The sequence below is a fragment of the Hemitrygon akajei genome, chromosome 10 (genome assembly GCF_048418815.1).
Source record: "Hemitrygon akajei chromosome 10, sHemAka1.3, whole genome shotgun sequence".
Taxonomy (NCBI): Eukaryota; Metazoa; Chordata; class Chondrichthyes; order Myliobatiformes; family Dasyatidae; genus Hemitrygon; species Hemitrygon akajei.
In genome coordinates, this window is record NC_133133.1 from 131,459,953 (window position 1) to 131,485,088 (window position 25,136).

General features: G+C 38.0%; 1 protein-coding gene and 1 long non-coding RNA gene across 3 annotated transcripts in view; one reads left to right on the plus strand and one right to left on the minus strand.

Annotated features, from left to right (window-relative positions):
- Positions 1-408: 408 nt before the first annotated feature.
- LOC140734680 (uncharacterized) lies at positions 409-2,655 on the minus strand. The gene is made up of 2 exons (XR_012100587.1): positions 2,354-2,655; positions 409-530 (listed from the first exon to the last, which is right to left on the minus strand). It is a non-coding gene; the product is annotated as an uncharacterized lncRNA (long non-coding RNA).
- Positions 2,656-2,708: 53 nt separating this feature from the next.
- Positions 2,709-25,136, plus strand: part of LOC140734679 (UPF0606 protein KIAA1549-like) — a 269,781-nt gene continuing 247,353 nt past the window's right edge. For both annotated transcript variants that reach the window (XM_073058967.1, XM_073058968.1), the window contains exon 1: positions 2,709-3,009. In XM_073058967.1, coding sequence (XP_072915068.1) covers positions 2,859-3,009 — 151 coding nt within the window. In that variant the 5' untranslated portion in view covers positions 2,709-2,858. The remainder of the gene's footprint in view (positions 3,010-25,136) is intronic.

A 25,136-nucleotide genomic window follows, 5' to 3' on the forward strand; every position in this document is an offset into this window, starting at 1 on the left:
CTGTGATCTAGTTCCCGGGATCTTAAAAGCAAAAAAAAAATCACTTCACAGTTCAAAAATATGACAGAATAGATCTTGACGAGTTAGGAAGATAAAAGATAAAATGACTGTGCCAGAGGGAAATGCAACAGCTATTTCAGGAGTTGAGTCCCTTGGTATGTATTTGCTCAATCCTAGTTATCTTTGGCCAAGTTTGTAATTCATATATCTTCATATTTGGTTTTATTTCTCCAAAAAGAAACATATGTTCTCCTTTGTAATTCCTGTCCATTTCCTAAGCATTGCATATTCAGACTATTATGTAGGAATTTTCCACTACCCATTTTAAAGCCTTACTTTGAAGAAGACTTTAATCTCTAAGGTATGCATAGAAATTCTATATATAAATATTGATCACCCACCAAACAGTAGTGTTCCACCATCTTTATTTTGTTTTGTCCTGATAATTTTCTATCTCCTCCACATTTCAATTTCAAGACTCATAACTTGTAGGATCTTCTGATCAATATCTTTGGTCGTGGTTAAAATTACTGCAATGAGAATTAATTTCAAAAATTATTTAAATATAGATAAAACACTAAATAAAAGAATACTTTTTCTAAATAGTATCTATCAAATGTTACAAAGATACCTTACCAATAATTTCTAAAAGGTTAGAGCAACTTGAATTTATAATCAAGGGTCCATTCAGCGCATTATTAATGCACCATGAATGTCAGACTAAAGAGTATCTTCATGTTGATGTTAGTATGTCTCACTATCTACCACTAAAAGTAAAAATAATATAACTTAAATGCATATACCATCTTTCACTTCTTAGAATGTTCTGAAGTTTTTTCCAGTTAGTTAGTTACATATGGTAAGTCCTTACTTGATGCAACATTAGCTAAAGTGGCAGCTGATAAACGTAACAATGGAATAAAGCACAAAATTAATTGGATAGAAATACTTCAGAGATAGGAAATTGATGTTATAGTATGGGATCATTGGCCTTTGCCAGCTTTGCACATGTACTCCTAACAATAAAATATCAAGCATGGGGCTCAACAATGAGCAAAATTTGTTTTTTAAATGGCCATTACTCTGTTAATTTTGCCTCCAGCTGCAGAAAGGGAGCAAGAGAAGGACATTGCAGAGCAGGAGAATTCAGGTGAGGATACAGGCCATCCTGAGGTAATACATTGGTTTTGTGTTTACAGCCGACTTTGTCCTTAAGTCAGCAAACACCAAAATCACTTGATATGGTAACCATACCTCCACAGGATTGTAATGAATGGCATTAAAAACACATAGGATCAAAAATGACTAAAAGTGGAGAAATGGAGAGTTCCAGCATTCACAGGAATGAAGCTTTGTATGTCAGACTTTGAAATTAACATTATGGAACTCTTTCATATGTAGGAGCCCTCCATAAATTCAGCAATCTGAACTCACAAAGGCCTGTGGTCAGCAGCTTCAGTAAGAAAGAATGTAGCTGGAAAGACACGTCAGTGGAAGGGTAATCAAAGAAGGGTAATGCCGATGATAGATAGCATCAATGGGTAGACACAATGGTGGAAGCAAATATCAAAGGATGGTTGTGACACTTGGGTATGGAGAATTAATTAATCCAAGGCAGCAATAGTGAGACTCATTAGTGGGAAACATTTTGTGTCAGGTCACTATGCTTGACTGGTTGAGTAGGATCCTATCAAATAGTGGGAGATATCTGCAATTGGATTAAAAAGCAAACAAAAGGGAAGTGGTTGATCTCACAATTAAGTGCCATTTAGTGTCACTGGTTTAAGCCAACACCCAAATGTCAAATGCCAGAAGAGGACAATGGAATCAAAAATTATATGAAAGAATTGCAGGTCTTTCTGTAGGATAATAGGCACCTTGGATTGCCAAGTGGCATATCCAAGTTTGTCCCCTTTAACTAATGCCAATGCAGATCTCAACTTTCCAGTTGTGGCTACACTGTTTGCAGACTTAAAGCATTCAATTTGCATAAAAAGCATGAAATTGTGTGAAGTGAAAATGCACGTTGAGTATGGTACATTTGCAAAAAGTGCCTCAGCATATTTAGCATTCTTTGGGTAAAATACGTTGTGTGCTGTATAACATCTACAGTAATTATTAATAAAGTTTCAATAGCATCCCCAGCCCAGGTCGCCTGTTGTTATGAAATCTTTCGCATGCATGAACACAGACAAAAATAACATGTTTTAACTTCACGAATTGACAATGTAGTATTATCTTTCAAGTCTGGATATTTCACGCTTCCTGGGTTGATGGCTATCTTGGCGACCTTGTGCATGCATGGATAGTTGATTGAAAATTCAACAACTTGCAGAAATCATTGATTAAGTACCTTTGCAACATTTTCTGGAATACTCTGAGGAAAGCGACCGAACTATCAATCTAGCAATGACCACTGCGTTGATGAAATATCACAGAGGTGAAAGGCTAACTGCGGTTCACTTTTAACAGAGGCTGATCATCTGCAGGTTTTTATTTCGGATACTTTTAAGGCTGGGAGCGGTGGCATTGGACTAACTTCACCTCCCTAGCCGGTGGTAACGGCGGCGCGGGGGCAAATAGCGCACGTGCCCAACGGCCCCCCAGTCCCGGCGGCGGGAGAAATCAGGGACAGAATCAGGGATTGGTGGGAGTCGCGAGCGGATTTCAGTGACGTAACAGGGCGCGTTCCCTGGGAAGTCGCGGTCCGGAGACGTCGGGGGGAGACACTTGCTGCCGCCTCGATCGATCAGGCGGGCCCGCGCCTTGGAGCGGCAGCGCGCTTGGCCTTGTGAGCGAGCAAGGGAGAGGAGAGGGAAGGGAAGCATCGAGGTCGAAGCAGAGAGGGAAGAGTAATTATGGAAAGTACAGATGTGCGGCGGCGGCCGTGGCTCTCTCCCCTCTTTACGAGCTCCCGAGCTCCGGCGCGGTGCAGACTGCTCGGGAACTGCAGCCCCCTGCTCGTGGCTTCGCTTCTGTTATGGCTCCAAGCTCCTGGCAGCACATCTGGTAAGTAGCGGTCCTGATCTGTTGTTCGTTCAAAATGCAAAGCCAGCCCTTACAGTGCTCGTCATTTTTTTTTCCGCGTTGATGGATTTAGTCTGTTCTTCATTTGCTGTGAGATATTGGTTGGACGTATCTCTGTGTTTGTGCGCCATAAACGGTATTGTTTAAAGTGCTGTTAAATTTCTTGTCCAGTAGAGCGGTGATGTGGCTCGCAGTCTGACCCCCCGAAATTATCATCTTGCTGTTCAAAATGCTCACGTTATTGGTACCGATGAAGTGTTACATTGTGTGCGAAGTTCATACCAAGGTTGGGTTTGAAACTAGTGTTCTGGGTATCATTCCCATTGTGATTGCTTCCCAACTCATTACAAGTAGCGTTGCTGTTCGGTAGGCAGGATTGTAACAGTGCCCCGGGTACTATGGATAGAAATTAGCATCATATCTGCGGTTGGGCGAGGAAATGCACAGAGTGACAGTGTTGCACTAAATCCTATCGTGTGTGTGTGTGTGTGTGTGTGGGTCTCTGGATTGGTTCTCGGTCTTAGTTGAGAGCAGCCCAGCTGACATTTGGGTAACACTGGGCTGATGAAGGAAATCATTGGTCGGATTTCTCTTTCTAAATGCCGCCCAAATGGCTCGTGAAAGCCAGGGTAGGATTGTGTTTGACTGTGATGTCTTCCATTGCATTGATATTCATAGGTAAAGGCTCTTTTCCTAAAGGAAAACAACAAAATAAAAACAGTAGAATCCTGAAACAAAAATGAAAATGCTGGAAATGCTGATGGGTAGTAATTGAAGATAGTCATTGATCTGAGGTGTTAAAAGAATGGGGTTGAGTCTGGCTGTAGTTTATTACAATAAGTTTTGATTTAAAAAAAATAAGAGGGTCAAATTGACCAGGCTGAACACTTATTGTTAATGGATTCTATTGTGATGGTGTTTTATTTGAAGGGTGACACTGATAGAGCTGTTGGATAGGGAGAATGGGAATTAGAAATATTTTACAACCCATTTTTTGTTTGGGTCCCTGTTGGACATTGTCTTGATTGGTGAGTGTGTAGTTTGTTTCAGTGAAAATACTGAAATGCAATTTGATTATTTTGTAATAACTTCCCAATTTCCGTGTATATTTCTCTCGGTCTTCAACTTGTAAGTAGTACCAATGTCCTCTTTGCTGAAATCTTCACAGAAAGTATAATAGATAACAGTTAAGTAAGCTTGGCAATTGTGTCTTCATCCTTGCCACTGAACACAACTTATATTTAATCAACACTAAGTGCTCCTGCATTAATGTCATTGAGCTTGTGCAACAGAAAAAATATTGGAGAGTAATGGTGGCACCTGTATCGTAAAATTGGATTTAGCATAGTGACAACAAATGGACAAATTTTATGCCAAATGTGATGAAATACTGTAACAGCATCCAAACTCTTTGGCGAATACAACAATGCAGGTCTGTGTATAAGGTCCTCATGCTGACCAAGCATGTGCTACAACATATTATTGTTGATATGACATTCAGTCTTTGATGAAGCAATGGAACAGTAACAGTTACAGCTAGGAGAGTGAATGAATAGGATCAGTTTTCAAAGTTATTACCTAATTGAAGCCTTCAGATTACTTTTGGTTCTTAGGTCGATTGCAGTTTTAAATATCGTGTTCCACCTCAAGATTAGATTACAGTTATAAAACTCTAACATACTATCTTCTTTTCAGTAGTATTAAACACTTTGTTTAACCTTATGCAATTCACACATTAACAGAGCTTGATATGTGTACAATTTCAATTCCTTAGATGCAAACCACATGTAGAATTGTTTTTGTTGAACCTCCTTCCCCAACACCCCATCCCATCTTTTGTACCCAGTCTACACAGCCCTCTACTGCTTGGCAGTCCTGACCATCACTCCTGTCTCCATTCACACCACCTATGCTCCATCTTTCCAAGAGTATCTATTTTATGGAAACCAAATCCTTGTCCTTATTTGAGTGTCCATTCTGCTGATCATTGTGTGTCCTTTCACTGGAAGATATTGCTCTTTTGTAGACATTGCTAATAATCCTTTAATTCACACATAATCTGTGTCATAACTATACAGTAGGGCTGACAAGTTCAGACAGAGGAGCAGGTTTAGTGCAATCTGGCCCAGTAACTCATTTGAAATGCAATTCCTCTGTATTTGTGGCAGTTAGTACTGAAGTGAATTGTCAGCTGAATTGTACTGAGAAACTGTGTTGGTCATAAATCCAAATTTGCCTTGAGGTGAGAATGTTGTCACCATGTGATGGCCACACGAAATATTCATTTGAATGAACATTTTTTTCTGTGAAAGCCTTTTTAGTTTTTTCTTCGGTGGGATCAATGTTCTATTTGCTATATTTAAGGTTCAAGTGAATAATATGTTCAGAAAATTTTACCAACATGTTATTGCATTTTAGTGAAATCCTAGAAACAAACCTTTTTTATCCAGGATGGAGTACACCTGCTGTTGGCTGAGATTTATTGTGTCTTCTGCAGCCCACCTTTATTTTCTGTGGCCCTTAACAGAGGTTGCTCTACAAGCTACACCCACAAAGTGCTAGATAAACTCAGCAGGTCAGGCAGCATCTATGGAAATGAATAAAAAGTCATTGTTTTGGGCCGAGACTCTTTTTCAGATCTGGAAAGGAAAGGGGATGATGCCAGAATAAAAAGGTGGGGATAAGGGAAGGAGGGCAAGCTAGAATGTGATAGATATTTGAAGAACAAAAATCAGATTCTTTCTTACCCAGTCCTTTACCTTTCCCACCCACCTGGCTATAAATAGTGGACTGAAGAGTTGATTTCTTTACTCTCTGACTCATTGTTTAAAGAAGCTCTTTGTGAAGAAAGATAAAATTATGTCACACGCTTTAAATGATTCAGATTGTACACCAGTAAATTTTGTAGGGTCAGAAAATATAACGGCATAGGTTAACTGAAATAACTATAACAGATGAACAGATTATCAAGTTTTTACTGTCTTCTCCAAGGAAATTCCCTAAATAGATGGGGCGTTTTACAGCATTAGGTCATTAATTTCAAGATACCACAAGCAATGGTACCGATCTCTCAGTTGTTCAGAATTTAAATTTATGTTTTGGATGAAAAAGCAGTGTGTGACTTATCCAAGTTTGCAGGTGATTCAATACTGTTTTGTCAGTAGCTATGAGAAAGACATGGTCAAATGTCTCCATTACAATAGGAAAATTGATAGCAGTTGAACTTGAATGTGGGAAAATGAGGTTTTGTTTATGTTTGGGGATAGAGTATAATCAGGAAATGGTGAGAAAATGTCCAGTGGAATCTTGCTGTGCTAATTCACAGGAAATGACAAATAAACAGTCAGGAACAGGAAGCATTTAAGAAGGCGCAATGCAGAGGAACCATAGTTATATCGCAGAGAAACTGAATTGGTTTAACTTATCCATGCTAACCAATGTGCCTACCTAAGCAAGAGTCTGAAATCCTTTCCTATCCATGTACTTGTCCAAATATACATTCAAGGGGCACTTTTTGTTATGTACTAATTAGCTAATCATGTGGCGGCAACTCAATGCATAGAAACGTAGCAACAGTCGAGGTTCATTTGTTTAGATCAAACATCAGAATGGGGAAGAAATATGATCCAAGTGACTTTGACTTGTGGAATAGTTGTTGGTTTCAGACAAGACAGTTTGAGTACCTCTGAAACTGCTGATGTCCTGGGATTTTTCATGTACAGTATTCTCTAGAGTTTACAGAAAATGGTGAGAATTTTTTTTAAAAAACACAGTAACCGCTAGTTCTGTGGGCAAAAATGCCTTGTCAGAAGAGAATAGCCATACTGGTTTGAGCTGACAAAAAGGCGACAGTAACTCAGTCACCACTGAGTCTCCTTCACTCCAGGAAAGATAATCATGGCCTATCCATTAAAGTACCAGCAACGTTCTTGTGAATCTTTTCTGCACCCTCTGGCTTAATCACATCCTTCCCTCAGCATGGCAACCAGAACTGCACACAATACCTAAAGTGCAGTCTCTCCAACATCTTGTATGAATGTAATATGACATCCAAATTTATTTGCAACACGAGTGAATCTGCAGATGCTGGAAATAAATAAAAACACAAAATGCTGGCAGAACTCAGCAGGCCAGACAGCATCTATGGGAGGAGGTGGTGACGACGTTTCGGGCCGAAACCCTTCATCAGGAGGGTTCATCATCCACACTCCTGACGAAGGGTTTCGGCCCGAAACGTCGTCACTACCTCCTCCCATGTATGCTGTCTGGCCTGCTGAGTTCTGCCAGCATTTTGTGTTTTTATTCCAAATTTATTTACTCAGTTCATTAACTGGTGAAGCTAATGATTCTTTTATGTCTTTCTAATTTCCTTCTAAAGTGTACTTCTACATCCCTTGTACTCCTCAAGACATTAACTTGATCCTAGTTGCCTAAACCTGGAGTATGATTCCTTTTTTTTTTGTAAACAGCACAATGGTACTTCACCACTGTGCAGCAGCATTCCACTATGTCGGCACCACCTAACATTGTGGTGAATCTGACTGGCTGTCATTAATTCACTCACTGTTATAGTGCTGGGTGAAATAGATGAATCCTGCAGGTCTAAGCAGCTTCTGTAGTACACGGATCCAGTAATGTATGTTGGTTTTTATTGCTGAAGGAAGTGTTGGTGAAACTATACAGAACTTTGGTACGTTATGTATGTTATGTATTTTTAGCTTCTGGATCCAAGGACAATGTACGTGCTTGATGATGAAACAATGTCGATTCATTACATTATTTTCATTGAGGCAGAAGGTTTGGAAAGAAATAATGTAGCAGAGTCAAACCTTCTTTCCATGGATTGGAAAATCTACAACTATGAAATATCTCAGGAAATGGTGTTGACAACTTGGGTCTATGACCTGCAGAAATCTTTCTGCACATGATTTTAAATCTTTGGTATCAATACCACAGAGTGTTGTAGTATTAATCTTTAGTAATGCACAGTTGTTGAACATATTAAAGGCTCAGCCTGAAGAAATCTCTAGATACAGAGTTGAGAAAAAAGTGGATGGAGTGCAAAATTAATTGGGCATACTCATCTTTAATACTGGAACAAGCCCAGGGGACCACATAGCCTAATTCCTTTTTGTTTCTCTTTGTGGGAGGGAGATCTGATGTATGAATACTGTGTCCATTTCTAATTGATAAGCTGAAAGGAAGTATTTGGATCTCTGGAGACCATTGGGAGGTGAATTGTGAAACTGTTGCCCATCATTGAGCTGGGAATGAAGAAAGAAATGGTAATTTGGGCTTTTTCCTGGAAAACCTAAATTGGAATTGAGAGAACTAGAGAAGGTTATTGAGAATATAAAGAACAGTTAGTTTGAAATATTACTCTTAAATTGGTTTAGGATCTGAGAGAGAAGAATATTTGCTATCAGTGCTGTGAAATCTCAACCAGATTCTGGCATTATAGCTGGATTTCATGAGCAAAATGCAATTGGGGATTGGCAAATTGTATGGAATGCATTGTGTTACTCAGCATGGTAAAAGAGAATTAATTACACACTCACCTTTATTTTTCATCTCTTGGTTGCCTCAGCAGACCACATTATCCTCCACCTGATGGTACTGCTCAATACGAGTGTTCCCCAGATTTCCTTCTCCTTTATATGTTTATCTGCAAAAAAATTATTGATAATTAAAGCCACAGTGCTAATTAAATTGTAAGTCTAATAATTGGTTAAAATTAAGCGGCCGTTTAAAATGGGATGGATGTGATTTATAGAGAGGACTATGCAATCTCTTTTACAGCCAATTTTTTACAGCCAAACCAAATTTCCATTGACTAATGTTTTTTTTTAGAACACTTTATTATATAAGGGCAAATCTATATTGTAGCTTTGAGGGAGTAGAAAGTATACAATATTTGGGATTTGACTTATTCCATCAACCCAAAAGAAACCTTGTTTTGAACTTGTGCATCTAAACTGAGCCTATTGCTGTTCAGTTGTGTGTAGCTCTATATATTCTCTGTAGTAAAATGATTTGGAAAACACTTGCCCATGCTACCTTGATGCCATTGCTCATTTTTTGTTGTCTCAGGTGAAAGATATTAAATGTACCAAGACCAGTCACAAATTACCTAGTTTATGAGGCATAATGGAAACAAACAGGCCAGTTCTTGAGTCACCCTAATCAAGCTCTTTGTTTCCTTCCCATTGCGAATCTCCTAACTTGTGAAGAAACAGTTTCCAGTAGTGTGCACGTGTACACGCACACACACTTCTTATGAGATAGTGTGGTTATTCAATTGTAAAACCATTCTTCGATAACTTTCATACTCAGAGCTCAAGCCCAGACCTGGCAAATAGAAAATACTGGAAACACTCAGCAGATCAGGCAGCATCTGTGAGCGAGAAATATATTTCAGAAATGACCAAGGGGCTATGATTAGAAATGTTAATACTGTTTCTTTTTTCATGGGTACTACCTGGCTTGCTGAGTGTCTCCAGCATCTTCTGTTTCTCTAAAATAGTGAACATTGTTTCAAAAGAACTTGAAGCTATGAAGTGGGGCATTTGTGGGGGGGGGGGAAAAATCAGTGATTGGCCAAATAGCCTTGTTTATGCTGTCAGTGATTTGTGGGCTGTCCAGCTGTTATCTCTTGTCACATAGCGTACTCATTCACATTTGTTCACGTAAAGTAACTTAAGGCATTGGCATATCAGTTTCTACACCAACAAGTTTTCCTTTGTATGGAAAGGGTGGAGAAAGGGATATGAATGAGTATCACCCCAAAATGTATCTTTTTGAGGATTCAGAAGTGTTTGAAATCAGGTATAACTTCTGAATTGTTTGAATCACGATTTATAATTAATATTTACAGAAGGCATTTAAAGAATTCCAATATGATGGTTGTTTCCTCACATCCAATATAAGTTTAGCAAAAACAGTCTACTGTAATTTGAGTGATGAGATGATTTTTGGGACACTCCACGGGTCATTTATAGTGGAAAATGGATTGTAAATATTAATGTCTCATTCACAATGAATGGGAGGACTGTTGGTTTTTGTCCTTTCGTTAAGATCAGATGTGGACTCTTACACTGCAACAACACTATTCAGTAAATTGATCATGCAAAACTTGTTATATGGAACTCTATTTAGGAGATAGTAGTGTTTGTTTGAATCATAATCCAGTCAAACCCAAATGTATAAAGATAGCATAACTGTGAAGACACTGGTTGATAATAAATTACCCTTGGACTTTTCAGCTGCACCAAGACTGCAGTCATTTCTCTTTCAATCTTTTACAGTTAATCATCAAATCACAGAAATTTTTAAAGATAATGGTACTAAGATATCCAACCATTCTGAAATTAACAATGTATTTAAAGACTTTTACCTTAAGTTGTATCAGTCTGACTCTTCTTCAGATGATACCTATATGAATGCTTTTTTCAGTAATATCAACATTCCTACATTGTCTGCTGATAGCCTAACACAGTTAGATCAGCCTATTTCCAATGAAGAAGTGGCTGAGGCTATACGTGCTTTACATTCTGGTAAGACCCCAGGGGTAAACTCCCTCAATCTTTTTATGAAGCTTTTATTTCTCTTATTTTAAAAAAAATAAAAATCCAGCTGAACGTTCTTCATACAGACCGATTTCTTTATTAAATGTTGATGCAAAAATTTTATCAAAGATCTTAGCTCGAAGACTTGAAAATATTTTACCATCTATAATATCACATGACCAGACAGGATTTATTAAAAACCGTTACTCACATTTTAATAACGTCGGTTATTGAATGTGATATATTCACCATCCAAAAAAATATCAGAGTGTATATTATCCTTAGATGCAGAAAAAGCCTTTGATAGGGTTGAGTGGAATTATCTTTTTAAGACCTTAGAAAAGTTTAATTTTGGGCCTAATTTTATTTGTTGGGTTAAATTAATTTACTTGTCTCCTACCGTTCAGGTTATTACTAACTCTCAAATTTCTAAGCCCTTTAAATTACAGCGGGGAACTAGACAAGGTTGCCCTCTTAGTCCTTTACTTTTTGCTTTAGCTATAGAACCCTTAGCAATAGCATTTCGAGAATCTAAGGACATTTCTGGTATACTAAGGGAAGGTATGATTCATAAAATTTCGTTATACGTTGATGATATTTTACTTTTTATCTTTAACGCTGAAACTTCTTTACCTTCGGTTCTTTCTTTAATTTCCCAGTTTAGCTATTTTTCAGGATATAAGCTGAATTTACATAAAAGTGAGCTATTTTCTTTAAATTACCTAATGTCATCAAATGCCAAATTTCCGTTCCAAGTTCTAACAAGTCAATTTACATATCTAGGTGTAACAATTACTAAAAACTTCAAGAATTTATTTAAAGAAACTTAAACCCTTTATTGAATTATGTAAAAAAGACACTTTCTAAATGGTCTCCTCTTTCTTTATCCCTAATTGGCCGAATTAATTCGATTTAAAAAGAAGATTCTTCCTAAATTTTTATATCTTTTTCAGGCATTACCTATTTTTATTCCTAAGACCTACTTTGATTCTTTAGTTTCAATTTTAACATCTTATATTTGGAATAATAAACAAGCTCGTTTAAGTAAAGTTTACCTACAAAGAAATAAAGAGATGGGTGGATTAGCCCGACCCAATTTTAGGTTTTGCTATTGGGCTGCCAGTATAAGGAATATTACTTTTTGGTCCTATTATATTTATTGTAAAGATTGCCCATCATGGGTCTCCTTAGAAGTTAATTCTGTAAAAAATTGCTCTATTGTCTCTCTTCTTGGATCATACTCTTCTTTTTCAGCAAATAAAACAACAGATAATATAATTGTTAAGCAAAGTTTAAGGATCTGGTCTCAATTTAGAAAAATTTTTGGTTTAGCGAATTTTTTCATTATTATCTCCCATTCTCCTTAATTTTTTTTTTATCCCTTCCATGACTGACAAAGTCTTAAGGATTGGGATGAACTAGGTGTTGTGTTTTTGGGACCTGTTTATCTCAGGGTCTTTTGCTTCATTTGACCAATTGTCAACTAAATTTGCACTGCCAAAAACACATTTTTACAGATAACTTCAAATTAGAGATTTCTTACGTTCCCAATTAACTACTTTTCCTATAGGTCCTGATAAAAATTTACTGGACGATCTTTTAAATTTAAAACCTTTTGTTAATGGCTCTATTACCGGTATCTATAACTTGTTGATTGATTCTAGACAAGACTTTTTAGATAAAATAAAAAAAACTTGGGAGGATGACCTAAATTGTCAGATTTCTGATGAAAGATGGAATAAAATTCTTAAACGGGTTAATAAATCATCTTTCTGTGCTCGTCATTCTCTTCTACAATTTAAAGTGGTTCATAGAGCTTACATCTCTAAACAGAAGCTGTCCAGTTTTTATCCAAACGTTTCTCCACTTTGTAATAAATTCAACTCTGCTGATGGCTCTTTAATTCATATGTTTTGGTTTTGTCCTAAAATTGAAAAGTTTTGGTGGGAAGTATTCCATACCTTCTCACAACTTTTTAGGGTCCTATTTGACCCAAATCCCCTTACCGCCTTGTTTGGTATATTATTGCAAATGAAGATATAACTTTAAATACTCCTAACCTACAGGTTTTAGTTTTTACCTCTCTTTTAGCAAGGAGAGCAATCTTGCTTAAATGGAAGGAGTCTATCCCTCCTACACATCTTCAATGGCTACGTGATATTATGTCTTATTTAAATTTAGAGAAGATCCGCTGCTCAGTCTTAAATTCGAAACAATCCTTTTATGATATCTGGGGAACTTTCCTAAATTACTTTTCCAATTTATAAAGCTTAACAGTGCACAGACTTTTATGTATATTTCTATCTTCTCCTCTTAAGCGAATATCTTTTTTTTCCTAATTATCTATTATCATCCATCAGCTTTTTTCTGTGGTAGTTGGTAGGGGGTTGACTTTTTTTATATAAAAAAATTCTTTTATAATGTATGACCTATCTTTAAATTTTTAATTACATAGTATACCTTTATGTGATGTGCTATAACATTTTGATCAATTTTATTACAGTATATGAATGCACACACTTTATGTTGAGATGTATCTATGTGTTGCACTCTGTAAATCCTTGTTTTTTCTTCTGAATAAAAATACTGGGGGGAAAATATAATATATAATTCTGTTTTAGTTATCCTATATCAGCATCAAATAATAACTTGGAAGAGTTATTTGGATAAGTAAACTCTGTCTATTATGTCCTGGTAACTTGAGGTACAGTGTATTCAGTTTTAAGCCAATACAGTACAGTGAATCTGAACTCGACGAGACTCTAGGTGCTTAAAAGTGTTTTCATTCCTAACCCAACCCATGAAGATAACAATCTCAAACATGCTATTCGTATGCAGTAATGCAAAGCAAATCATCCTATACTCAATCAAGTCTGAACCAGGCCAGCATAATCCAGCCTGGCCTGGCACAACTCAATTAAATGTTTCACTAGTATATCCATCCAAAGGCAACGCACACAGCCAGGTTTTGTCAGGCTTGGATCTGGAAGCCAGCAATGATGTGTTTTGGCCACTTATATACTGCTGAGAATTCTTTTTGTTTCATTTTCCATTCAAGCTTCTGATTTAGATCAGCTAGTAGTGGTATCTTGGTCCCACTTTGTATTTTGTTTCTGTATGCACAGATTAAGCATTGAGACAGATAATCTTATTTCCTAATAGGCATTCATTCCATTAATCTTAGCTGGATTTGAATGTGGTTCTTTTGGAGACCTAACAAAACAATTTGATCATGAATTATAAATGTTTCTATTATATGACATCCAGATTTGAAATACTTCATTTTACCCTGTTTAACAAAAATTTAAGAAGTAATTTCTGTCTAGAGTTTAGATGATAATTATGGCTTGTGAAAGGCCACTACATCTGTTGTAGTTTAAGGAAATGTCAGTCAGCTGACGTGTATCAAACTGTCAGTGCTTCTATGGAAAATGTTGCACCACTTTTCCAAGTATTGTATTGTGCTTTTGATTTATTTTGAAGTGCACGTAAATACTGTTTTTAATTTTAATAATAATTTCTTATTTATTTTATAACAATGACTTGGAGAAATAGTACTTCTGGCTAACAACGATGAGTATTCTCTTTTGGAACTCCTTTCCATAGTGCGGTCTTCTTTGTCTTCTCATTATGACTGGAGTGCCTGTTTGACAGAATTTGTTTGGACCTTGCCTCTGAAACTATGGCATTCTAGATTAGGCCCGTGAGTCTCCAGACATTGGAACCTTCATAATAATGTTAGTCTCTAACTGTAAACACAAGAGATTCTGCAGACGTTGGAAATCTAGAGCAACACACACAAAATGCTTGAGGAACTCAGTAGGTCAGGAGGCATCTATGGAGAAAAATAAACAGTTGAATTTGAATCTTAAAAAGGAGTTTCAGGAGAATTGGTATGTCACCAAGGATGCTCATAAATTTCTACAGATGTAACATTGAAAGCATTCTAATTGATTGAATCACTGCCTGGTATACAGGGGCCACTGCACAGGATTTGAATAAGCTGAAGAAGATTGTAAACTCAGCTAGATCCATCATGGGCATGGGCCTCCCCAGCATCCAGGACACCTTCAAAAGGTGATGCCTCAAAAAGACATCATCCATGATCAAGGACCCCATCACCCAGGACATGCTTCCTTCTCATTGCTACCATTAAGGAGGAGGTACAGGAACTTAAACACACATTTAATGTTTCAGAAACAGCTTCTTCACCTTTGCCATCAGATTTCAGAATGGACAATAAACCCATGAGCACTTCCTCAGTTCTGTTCACTCTTAGTTCTACCCCCCGCCCCCAAGTGCACTACTTAATTTTTTTTTAATATATATACTTAATGTAATTTAGTTTTTATTATTGTGTATTGCAATGTACTGCTGTAGCAAAACAACAAATTTCACAACATATGCTGGTGATATTAAACCTGTTTCCAATTTATTTCCTTTAAAATACAAACCCCATTTCCAGAAAAGTTGGGATATTTTCCAAAATGCAATAAAAACAAAAATCTGTGATATGTTAATTCTCGTGAACCTTTATTTAACTGACAAAAGTACAAAGAAAAGATTTTCAATAGTTTTACTGACCAACTTAATTGTATTTTGTAAATATACACAAATTTAGAATTTGATGGCTGCAACACACTCAACAAAAGTTGGGAAAGAGTTAAAATAAGATTGAAAAGTGCACAGAATATTCAAGTAACACCAGTTTGGAAGACTCCACATTAAGCAGGCTAATTGGTAGCAGGTGAGGTATCATGACTGGGTAGCATCATGTAGCATCCATCAAAAGCTCAGTCTTTGCAAGCAAGGATGGGTCGTGGCTCACCCCTTTGTGCCAAAATGCGTGAGAGAATTGTTAGTCAGTTCAAAAGGAACATTTCCCAACGCAAGATTGCAGAGAATTTAGGTCTTTCAACATCTACAGTACATAATATTGTGAAAAGATTCAGAGAATTCAGAGACATCTCAGTGCGTAAAGGGCAAGGTCGGAAACCACTGTTGAATGCGCGTGATCTTCGAGCCCTCAGGTGGCACTGCCTAAGAAACCGTCATGCTACTGTGACAATTATAGCCACCTGGGATTGGGAGTACTTCGGAAAACCATTGTCACTTAACACAGTCCATCGCTGCATCCAGAAATGCAACTTAAAACTGTATTACGCAAGGAGGAAGCCATACATCAACTCTATGCAGAAACGCCGGCGAGTTCTCTAGGCCTGAGCTCATCTCAGATGGACCGAAAGACTGTGGAACCGTGTGCTCTGGTCAGATGAGTCCACATTTCAGCTAGTTTTTGGGAAAAAATGGGCGTCGAGTTCTCCATGCCAAAGATGAAAATGACCATCCTGATTGTTATCAGCGAAAGATGCAAAAGCCAGCATCTGTGATGGTATGGGGGTGCATCAGTGCCCACGGCATGGGTGAGTTGCATGTATGTGAAGGTACCATTGACTGAGGCGTATATTAGGATTTTAGGATTTGCCAGTCCAGATCTATCTCCTATTGAAAATGTATGGCGCAGCATGAAGAGGAGAATCAGACAACGGAGACCATGGACTGTTGAGCAGCTGAAGTCTTATATCAAGCAAGAATGGACAAAATTTCCAATTGCAAATCTACTACAATTAGTATCCTCAGTTCCAAAATGATTAAAAAGTGTTATTGAAAGGAAAGGTGATGTAACCCAATGGTAAACATGCCTGTGTCCCAACTTTTGTTGAGTGTGTTGCAGCCGTCAAATTCTAAATTTGTGTATATTTACAAAATACAATTAAGTTGGTCAGTAAAACTATTGAAAATCTTTGTACTTTTGTCAGTTAAATAAAGGTTCACGTGAATTAACATATTATAGATTTTTGTTTTTATTGCATTTTGGAAAATATCCCAACTTTTCTGGAAAAGGGGTTTGTATAAATATTACTTCTCCCTTTTTTAATTCTGCCTTAATCAGATATCTCTTTCTTATACCTGATGTGGCATTGGACAGTTATAGATAAAGAGCACTGAAACAGTCCACAGAGTATCATAATCATATAGTGTAATGCATCTCAAAAACAGGCACTTCAGCCCAACTGGTCCACGGTGACCGTGCATTCCTCCCTGCTAGTCTTAGTTGCCCAAGTTAGCCCATAAGCCTCCAATCCTTCTACCTATTTAAATGTTGTAATGTATCTGCCTTGACTTATTCCTCTGGCAGCTCATTCTAGGTACTTATTCCATTCTATGTAAAGAAGTTACCTCTTGCGTCTCTTTTAAATCATAGCAGGTTTCTGGACAGAGGCTGGCTGTCCACCTAATCCATACCGTACATGATTTTATAAACCTGTAAGATCATCCCTCATTTTTCTCTTATGCTGCAAGGAATAAGAACCAGCGTTGTCAAATCGTTCCTTATAACACAGACCTCTAGTCCATGCTTGATAATGTCTTTCCAATAACAAGGTGACCAAAACTCTACTCAATACTCCCAAGTTCGTTCTCACCAGCGACTTATAAGACTACAGCATAATATACTTACTCCTAAACCTGATGCTCTGACTAATGCTAAAAGCCACCTTCACCGGGCTGCTTAATTGTCTGGTGGCTTTCAGCAAACTGTGCACTTATACTCCACATCCCTGTATTCCATAACACTCGTCAGTGCCCTGCCATTCATTGTAGGTCCTACCCTGGTTTGATGAGACACAATAAATGATAATAAGATAAAGGTAGAATTGACTTTTCAATGAAAGAAACATTTTTGACTAGTAAGTACAAATTGACTTTAATTATCATAACTGTTCTAATGGGTACGGGTGAAGAGAAAGGACCATTAATAATCTAGTCCAGAAATTAAATTATTTATAATAAGTAAAAACTTCCACATAACCACGACAAAAGATGACCTGATGGTACAAAAGCTGTACCTGAACTATTACATGAAACAGAATAAGACCAACATTTTATTTCATATTTCCTGGATTTGAATTTTCTTGACTTTTTTTTTAAAAAAAGAGGATCCACAGAGAACATTGTTTGGCTTTGTTCAAATAGATCACATTAAGCACATCAGTGTTTAAATCTTGAAGTTACGTCAGCATCTTACTTGAGTAAATGTGCTGTATCTGTTGTCAAAAAGTGAAATTGATTCTGAAGTTTCAATGACCAGAAGAAGAGTTAAAACAACTAAAATCCTGAAGCAGAAGGTTACAAATGCAGGAAATGTAAACAGAGCGGTCAGTGGCTGTAGAGGGAATAATGTGAACTAAATTTCAGGTTGATTATTACATTTTGTCAGGATGTCTGTATTCTAGCTCAATAAAATGAGCCAGATCCAGATTAGAGAAGTTTCATTGTAGCTCCAAGGAATCACAATGGATAAAATTGTTTTCAATCTAAAATCTGGGGTCAAATATCAGTAGATCATTAGAGTTCGATTTCAAATAACTGAATCAACATCAAACAGATTAAAATCAAGAGATTTGCATTTATTCTGTTCTGTGGATTTATATGTATGAATTAGCAGTTACAGTACTTAAACTCTTTTATGTAGCCTTTTAATTGTAATGAGGTTCAAATCATATAAAACAGTAGGAATAAACCTGCAACACACACAAAATGCTGGTGGAACGCAGCAGGCCAGGCAATATAGGGAGAAGTACAGTCAACGTTTCGGGTCAAGACCCTTCATCAGGACTAATGGAAAAAAGAGATAGTAAGAGATTTGAGAGGGGGAGGGGAGATCCAAAATGATAGGAGAAGACAGGAGGGGGAGGAATTAAGCTAAGATCTGGGAAGTTGATTGGCAAAAGGGATACAAGGCTAGAGAAGGGGGAGCATCATAGGATGGAAGGTCTTGGAAGAAAGAAAGATGGAGGGGAGCACCAGAGGAAGATGAAATACAGGCAAGGAGTTATTGTGAGAAGGAAAGAAAGAGGAAAATATATAATATATAGGGATAGGGTAAGAAGGGGAGGGAAGCATTAATGCAAGTTAGAGAAATCAATGTTCATGCCATCAGGTTAGAGGCTACCCAGATGGAACATAAGGTGTTGTTCCTCCAACCTGAGTGTGGCTTCATCTTGACAGTAGAGGAGGCCATGGATTGACAGATCAGAATGGGAATGGGACACGGAATTAAAATATGTTGGCACTGGGAGATCCTGCTTTCTCTGGCGGACAGAGTGTAGGTGTTCAGCGAAACGGTCTCCCTGTCTGCGTTAGGTCTCACCAATATATAGAAAGCCACACCGGGAGCACCGGACACTGTATATCACACCAGCAGACTCACAGGTGAAGTGTCGCCTCACCTGGAAGGACTGTCTGGGGCCCTGAATGGTGGTGAGGGAGGAAGTGTAAGGGCAGGAGTAGCAGTTGTTTCACTTATAAGGATAAGTGCCAGGAGGGAGGAATAAACCTGATTCTGATTCATTTCCATTACTTGATGATTAGAAGAATCTGATGTTCAAAGTAAAGTACGGTAACCTCCAGATTCATATTCTTGCAGGCAGGCACAATTCAAGGAAATAAGGTAGAATCCATGAAAAAATCCCTTACAGCCAAGTCCAACAAACATCCTGTGTGTAAAAAAAACAAACAAATTGTACAAACAAAAAAATGTAAATAAATAATACACAAAACATGAACCACAGTTCCCAAAAGTGAGTCCAGAGCCATAGAACCAATTCAATGCTGATAGCAGTGAGAATAGAGGAAGACTGGTCAAACCCAGGCAGGTGGGATGGGGGAGTCCAAGCTCAGGTGGGGGATCTTGGCTGGCATGGAAAAGTAAGCTGAACACCAGTTTGACCTTTGCCCTCGGCCTCAATACCTTAATCCTTTCAATCTGGCTTGGCGCTTAAATCAGCTAAACAATGGTTCATTTTTTTTACTCTTGGTTCCCCGTGTTCTAGTCGCAGCAATGCCTTGAGTATCCACTTCACTGAATCCTTCAGACAGTTGAAAAGCACAGTTCCCAAAGAGAGCGCACATTTTCCGAAGGTGGGGAGCACACCAACGTAGTGGTGGAGGTTTTGTATGTGCTTGCACTAACTTTCTGGCAATATATTACATATATATATCAGACTTTTGAATTTTAATATTATAGGAGCTCGTGCATATGTTAAGTGTTACATGGAGTTGTTGAGTAATATAGAAACAGGCCCTTTGGCACAACTGTTTCATGCTGACCACAGCATCTTCCTGCTAGTCCTAGTAGCCCACATTTGGCCCATAAGCCTCCTTTTACCTCTCTAAAAGCCTCTTTATGTCACAGTGGTACCCACCTTGATCACTTCTTCCAGGTACTCATACTCTGTTTTTTTAAAAATAGTTACCCCTGTCGGGTCTTTTTTAAAATCTCTCTCTTATTTTCTATGTGTCCTCTAGTTAAATGTTGCGCATCAACAAGTCAACCGGGGACAGCCTATGGTAAACTTTTTAATGTTTTTTATGAACAAGAGAAAATCTGCAGATGCTGGAAATCCAAGTAACACACACAAAATGCTGGAGGAACTCAACAGGCCAGGCAGCATCTATGGAAAAGAATACCCTTTGGGTCTCGACCCGATACATCGACTGTACTCTTTTCCATAGGTGCTGCCTGGCCTGCTGAGTTCCTCCAGTATTTTGAGTGTGTTAATTTTTTTAATGCTTTGTTTTAGAAAACCATATACATTTTTCAATTTAGTGTATTGAAAACTTAGAATTTGCAGGTTGCTCAAAAGGTTAAGCAACAGTCTTACTTTTCCACCCTCTTCTTATTTCCTTCAGTGAAAGTAGACCTCCAGCCTCAGATTAGTAGTAGATGATGTTATTAGCATGGAAATTCAGACTTTCTCCAGATAGTGAGGCATTCTCTGGATTTATGTTATCAATATGTGAAACATTTAATGAAGATGCATTAGAAACAAACAATAATAACTTCTGTCATTTACTCAACGTGGTATAGATGTCATGGTAATTAACAATTTATTATTCCTAACTCCCTTAAATATTTGCAGTTCTTGTGATGAAGCCACTTGCAAATTACTTTTTGGGAGTTCCTTGAGTATGACCCAGTAAAGATAAAGAAGCAGACATATATTTCTAAGTCAGGATGGTGTGTGAGTTTGGAAGGGAACCTCAAAGTGATGCTATTCCCTTTGGCTTGCTGTCCTTGTTTTTCTGGGAAGTAGAGGTGGCAGATTTTGTAAGTGCCACTGAGATGTTTTGTAAGTTGCTACAGTGCATGCTGTTGATAGACATGTTGCAACCATGATTTATTGTTTGTTGAAGGAAGGAATGGTTTAATTGGTGATTGTGAGCAGTCCGGTGGATTGCTTTGTCCACAATGATGTCAAGCCTGATAAGTAGTGGAGCAGAGCTTCAAATATTCAGACTACAGGAAAGTATTCCAGCAACACATACAAAATGCTGGTGGAACGCAGCAGGCCGGGCAGCATCTATAGGGAGAAGCGCTGTCAACGTTTCGGGCCGAGACCCTTCGTCAGGACTTAGTCAGTCAGAAAGTATTCCAGCACTTTCCTGTTCTTGTCATTTCTACAGACATGAGGTAAGTCACATACCTAAAGTACACAGTTTCTCTAGTATTTTTATGGTTAAGCTTTGATCAGCAATAACCCTCAAATATTAATGATAATTGAACCAAGAATGGTAGTGAGAACAACAACACACACAGAATGCTGGTGGAACGCAGCAGGCCAGGCAGCATCTATAGGAGAAGTATTGTCGACGTTTCAGGCCGAGACCCTTTGTCAGGTAGTATGGTAGTGGGAGGTGGTCGTATTTAAGGAATGATCAGGCCAATACTGAATGTTGTCCAGGTATTGCCGTGTGAATTGGTTGAATGTGTGAAGAACTGCAGGTGGAATAGATTTGTGTGCCAACTTAAGCATATATTTCCATCTGATCCTTTGAATGTCTTTGATGAAGTGGTTAGAAATGTCTCCTATTAGCTTCAATGCAACTTGCTTTTTCATACCATATATATGTTTGAAGGCTGACTGGTGACGTAGTGGCATCAGCGCCAGACTTCTGAGTGAAGGCTCCCAAGTCCGAATCCAGCCGGCTCCAAAAACCTGGAGAGAGATGGGCTCCGCCAGGTTTCAGATGCCCAAGATGAGCATACACCAAAAAGATCAGTGCAAAAAGCTTGTCATAACCAGGAGTTAAGGGCACACACACACAAACACCCCCCCCCCCCCTTTACAAAGGTAGAGCGTTCCTATGAAACCATTCTTAAGCCGAAATGGCATAAAGTGAGGCAACATTAATTTATATGGGAAAAATTTTCGTAAAAGCGAAAATCCTCTTTGTAATGTGAAAACAGGTTACTAATGTAGGTCTTTCGTAAAAGCGAAGTGGCGTAAAACAAACATTTGTAAAGCGGGGGACACCTGTGTATATATATTTGGTCAAATGTTGCCTCACTGCTGAAGACAGTTACTTTTCACTTACCTGTGGAATTTAACTGGTGTACGTATTTAGACCAAGCCCTTAAGTACTGTACTGGAGCTGAGTATTCATGACACAATCCAAAGTCAACATCACTAAGTACATTGCACAATTGGATTGTTTTTTTCCATCAGAATCTGTTGAAGATGGCCAATTAAATAGAACATGCTTGAAGATTCTGCTTAAAACTAAAATGCTTATATTCTTAGAATGTAGTCCATTGAGCTGGTCTTTCACTTGCTATACTTTGAATCTATTCATTAGCATAATAGTTTTTAAGCAGAGGGCAGTGTGTGATCTGCATTTCAAAATGGGGTTAAACTTGGGATTTTACAATAACTGTTGCTTGCAGTTGTGTCAAATCCAAATAATCTTTAGTTTAACTTCTGATTCTCATTGATTTTGTTGGCAGCAATTCCAAATGTCTGATCTATTTATGACAGTAGTTTCCAACCTTTTTTATGCCATGGGCCCCTACTTACCATTAACCGAAGAGTCCATGGACCCCAGTTTATGACATTTCTTATCTTCACAATACGTATTATAATTTTGCTGTATTTGAGGTTATTTATTGATTCACTATTGATCCTTGAATCCAGTTTATAAATCATTCATTAACGGTCTCAAAGTGCAAATATATTATGAACTGGTTATAGAATAGTCACTAATATATTGCATTCTTATTATAGTCATTTTTTTTACTCATTAGGAATTCTGCTACTTGTTCCCAGTAATTATTCTAACTACATTCCATGTTTTTACATTAACTGCCGTTCTCTACCATCAGACTTTTAATCTATGAAACATAGTAACATTACAGTTGCCCGCTTCTAGATAGACCATTGCCAAGCTAACTTTGTCTTTGTTCATTTCCTGTTTCTAAATTTTCACAATTCCCTATAGGCTTTGTTTTATTGCATGCATGGTGAACTATTTCTAGCAATAGTTAAAATACCTCATTACATGACTACTTTAAGATTCATTTGTGTTTTCAACAACTGCTGAATCAACTGGGCTATGTTGGTGTTATTTTTCTAGTGCAAAAATGTCCAAACCCACTGGAAGAAGGATGTGAACCAATTGCATTCTCTCCTAGGCAAACAAATAGAGCATTGTAACTCTCATGACACTCAGTTAGCTTTGTTGGGAACTCTATGTTGTTGGCATGCATTAGAATCTGCAAGCAGTTTCAGACTCCTGGGAGTGCACATCACACACCTCAGACACAACTTTGCACATCCCTACTTGTGTCATTCTATGGATGCGCAGTAGAGAGCATCCTAGCAAGCCGCATCGCTGCTTGGTACAGAAAGTGCACTGCAGCGGACTGGAAGGCTCTACAATAGGTAGTCGAAACTGGCCAACTCACCGCTAGCATGTCTACCCATCATCAAAATCATATATACAAAAAAAGGGCCAGTAACATCGTGAAGGATTCCTCACACCCTGCTTATGGACTGTTTGTCCCGCTCCCTTCAAAGAAGAGGCTACATAGTTTCCACACCAGGACCTCCAGATTCAAAAAGTTACTTTCCCCAAGTAGTAAGACTGATCAATATCTACACCTAACACCACCACTACTTTATTATTTACCATCAGATATCTTATGTACAGCCTAGCATCAACTAATGGCCATATAAACAATCTGCGTTTGTAAGCTATGTTGTGTATTTATATTTATTCTGTTTTTTATTATTATTTTCTTTATCTTTCGTGTTTTTTTTTGTGCTGCACTGGATATGGAATAACAATTATTTCATTCTCCTAACACTTACAGTGGCATTCAAAAGTTTGGGCACCCCGGTCAAAATTTCTGTTAATAGCTAAGCGAGTAAAAGATGATCTGATTTCCAAAGGGCATAAAGTTAAAGGTGACACATTTCTTTAATATTTTAAGGAAGATTACTTTTTTATTTCCATCTAAAGACTCTTAGTTGGCTACAGAAAGCGTTTACAAGCTGTGATACTTGCCAAAGGGGGTGTTACTAAGTACTGATCATGCAAGGTGCCCAAACGTTTGCTTTGGGCCCTTTTCCTTTTTTGTTATTTTGAAACTGTAAAAGATGGAAATAAAGTAATATTGCTTAAAATTTAAAGATGACACATTTCTTTAATCTTTGTCTTTTGGAAATCAGGTCATCTTTTACTCATTTAGCTATTCACAGTAACAGAAATTTTGACCAGGGGTGCCCAAACTTTTACATACCACTATATATACAAAAATTAAACAGTCTTGAATGTCCGAACCAGGAGTTCGAAACAATTACAAACGAGAAAATCTGCAGATGCTGGAAATCCAAGGAATACACACAAAATGCTGGAGGAAATCAGCAAGCCAGGTAACATCTGTGGAAAAGAGTATAGCTGACATTTCGGGCTGAGACCCAAAATTCTTCATAGTTTTTGGACACCAGTTGGCCTTTTTTTTCCCACTAGAATAGCAACCTTTTCAGCTTTTCCTGATAAGAACAATACCAAATTGTAAGGATGTACTTGAGAATCATTTTTGCGTATATCAGAGTTCCTCTTGCCTTTTATTTACAATATGGAGAACAGAGTTGTGCATAGTCCACCCATTAATGACCCTTCAGGCCTAGTTTTGTAACAGATAAATTTAGAACATAACAAGGAAACAATTTAGAAATGAAACACAGGTGGTAGCTTGTCTCCCAGGTGCCAGGGTCCTGGATGTTTCTGATCGTGTTCACGATATCCTGAAGTGGGAAGGTGAACAGTCAGAGGTTGTGCTACATATTGGTATCAACGACATAGGTAGGAAAAGGGAGGAGGTCCTGAAAACAGACTACAGGGAGTTGGGAAGGAAGTTGAAAAGCAGGACCAGAAAGGTATAGTAATCTCAGGATTACTGCCTGTGCCACATGACAGTGAGTAGAATAGGAATAGAATGAGGTGGAGGATAAATGCATGGCTGAAGGATTGGAGCAGAGGGCAGGGATTCAGACTTCTGGATCCTTGGGACCTCTTTTGGGGTACGTGTGACCTGTAGAAAAAAGATGGGTTACACTTGAATCCCAAGGGGACCAATATCCTGGTGGGGAGGTTTGCAAAGGCTATTGGGGAGAGTTTAAAGTAGAATTGCTGGGGGGT